At 70.1% G+C, this 1,420-nt stretch overlaps 1 protein-coding gene across 1 annotated transcript; it reads left to right on the top strand.

The window, feature by feature from the left end:
• Nucleotides 1–3: 3 nt before the first annotated feature.
• LOC118157601 (probable hydrolase PNKD) lies at nucleotides 4–1,413 on the top strand (the record flags this gene model as incomplete). The annotated part of the gene is made up of 6 exons (XM_035311996.1): nucleotides 4–39; nucleotides 258–316; nucleotides 531–623; nucleotides 798–961; nucleotides 1,110–1,196; nucleotides 1,294–1,413. Coding segments are annotated over 6 exons (559 nt in total), but the record flags the coding sequence as incomplete, so codon positions are not given.
• Between the last annotated feature and the right edge of the window lie 7 nt (nucleotides 1,414–1,420).

The following is a 1,420-nucleotide window of genomic DNA, read 5'->3' as shown; positions in this document are numbered from 1 at the left end:
GCCGCCGTGGTCGACCCCTCCGACCCGGTGGCCGTGCAGGTGAGACCCCCCCCCCCCCCCGGGCCATGGGGTTTGGGTGTCCTCGGGGAGGGGGATCGCTGGCTTTTTGGGGACGGAGAGGGGGCAAACCTACCCCTAACCCGCAGCCCTCAGTGCATGGGGCAGCCCTGGCTGTGGGGCAGGGCGAGGGGAGGGGGTGTGGGGTGCGTGGAGGTGCCCCCCCCCCCAACGTTTCCCCCACATCTCTGCCCTGCCAGGCTGCCATCGAGGAGGAGGGGGTGGTGCTGGAGGCCATACTCTGCACCCACAAGCACTGGTAAGGGGTAAGGGGGGGTTATGGGGGGGATCTGCCTGTCCCTATAGGGTGCTGGGGGCCTGGGGTACCCATCGGGGGGGGGTGGGGACCCCCAAGCAGAGGCTACCTGGGGCGGAGGGGGGCAAGCAGCGGTGCCCAGGGATGTGGTGTTTGGTGCTGGGGGTGCCCCTATACCTACCCCACGTGGGGGGGGCGCCGACCTCTGTGCCCGCAGGGACCACAGCGGGGGGAACGCGGAGCTGCGCCAGCGGCACGGCTCCTGCAAGGTGTACGGCAGCGCCCTCGACGCCATCCCCGAGCTCACCAAGTGAGTCCCGGCCCCACGCCTGTGTCCATGAGCCCCCCCCCCAACACCCCACAAATTCGGGTGGTGCACCACCCCTACACACCCCATCCCAGAGCCCGGGGATGCTCTGGGGGCTGTGTTTTGGGGTGCCGGGCATTTTGGGGTGCCCTGACGGTGCCCCCCCCGCTGGCGCAGCCCCCTTGGTGACAAGGAGAAGGTGACGGTGGGCTGCCTGACCTTCGAGGCGCTGGCGACGCCCGGCCACACGGTGGGCCACACGGCGTACGTGCTGGACGCGGGGCCCTTCGGGGGCCCCCCCTGCCTCTTCTCCGGGGACCTCCTCTTCCTCGCCGGCTGCGGTGAGTGCGGCCCCCCAGCCGCCTGGCAAGGCCATGCGCACAATTGGCCAGGTTTTGGGCACCGTGGGGGGCTGGGGAGGGGGTACCTGTTTTTTTTTTTGAGGGGGGGCACACCCCCGGTGATGGGCAGGTGTGCGTGTGGGTCCAGGCAGGTTGTTCGAGGGCTCCCCTGAAACCATGCTGGCCTCGCTGGATGCGGCCGTGGGCTTGGGAGACGACACGCTGCTATGGCCAGGTGAGCGTCACCCCCCCAGAAATCCCCTCCCAGCCCCCTACCCTGCCCGTTCCCATCCCTGGGAGGCGGGGGGGCGATGCTGAGGGTGCCCCGCCAGGGCACGAGTACGCGCTGGAGTGCCTGAGCTTCGCCAGCCTGCTGGAGCTGGACAACCCCGCACTGGAGCAGAAGCTGCTGTGGGCGACGCAGCAGCGGCAGGAGAAGAGGAGCACGGTGAGCACGGG

Source organism: Oxyura jamaicensis, assembly GCF_011077185.1.
Source record: "Oxyura jamaicensis isolate SHBP4307 breed ruddy duck chromosome 7 unlocalized genomic scaffold, BPBGC_Ojam_1.0 oxy7_random_OJ71011, whole genome shotgun sequence".
Taxonomy (NCBI): Eukaryota; Metazoa; Chordata; class Aves; order Anseriformes; family Anatidae; genus Oxyura; species Oxyura jamaicensis.
Note: the sequence above shows the minus strand (reverse complement) of the source record. Positions and strands in the feature narration are given on the sequence as shown.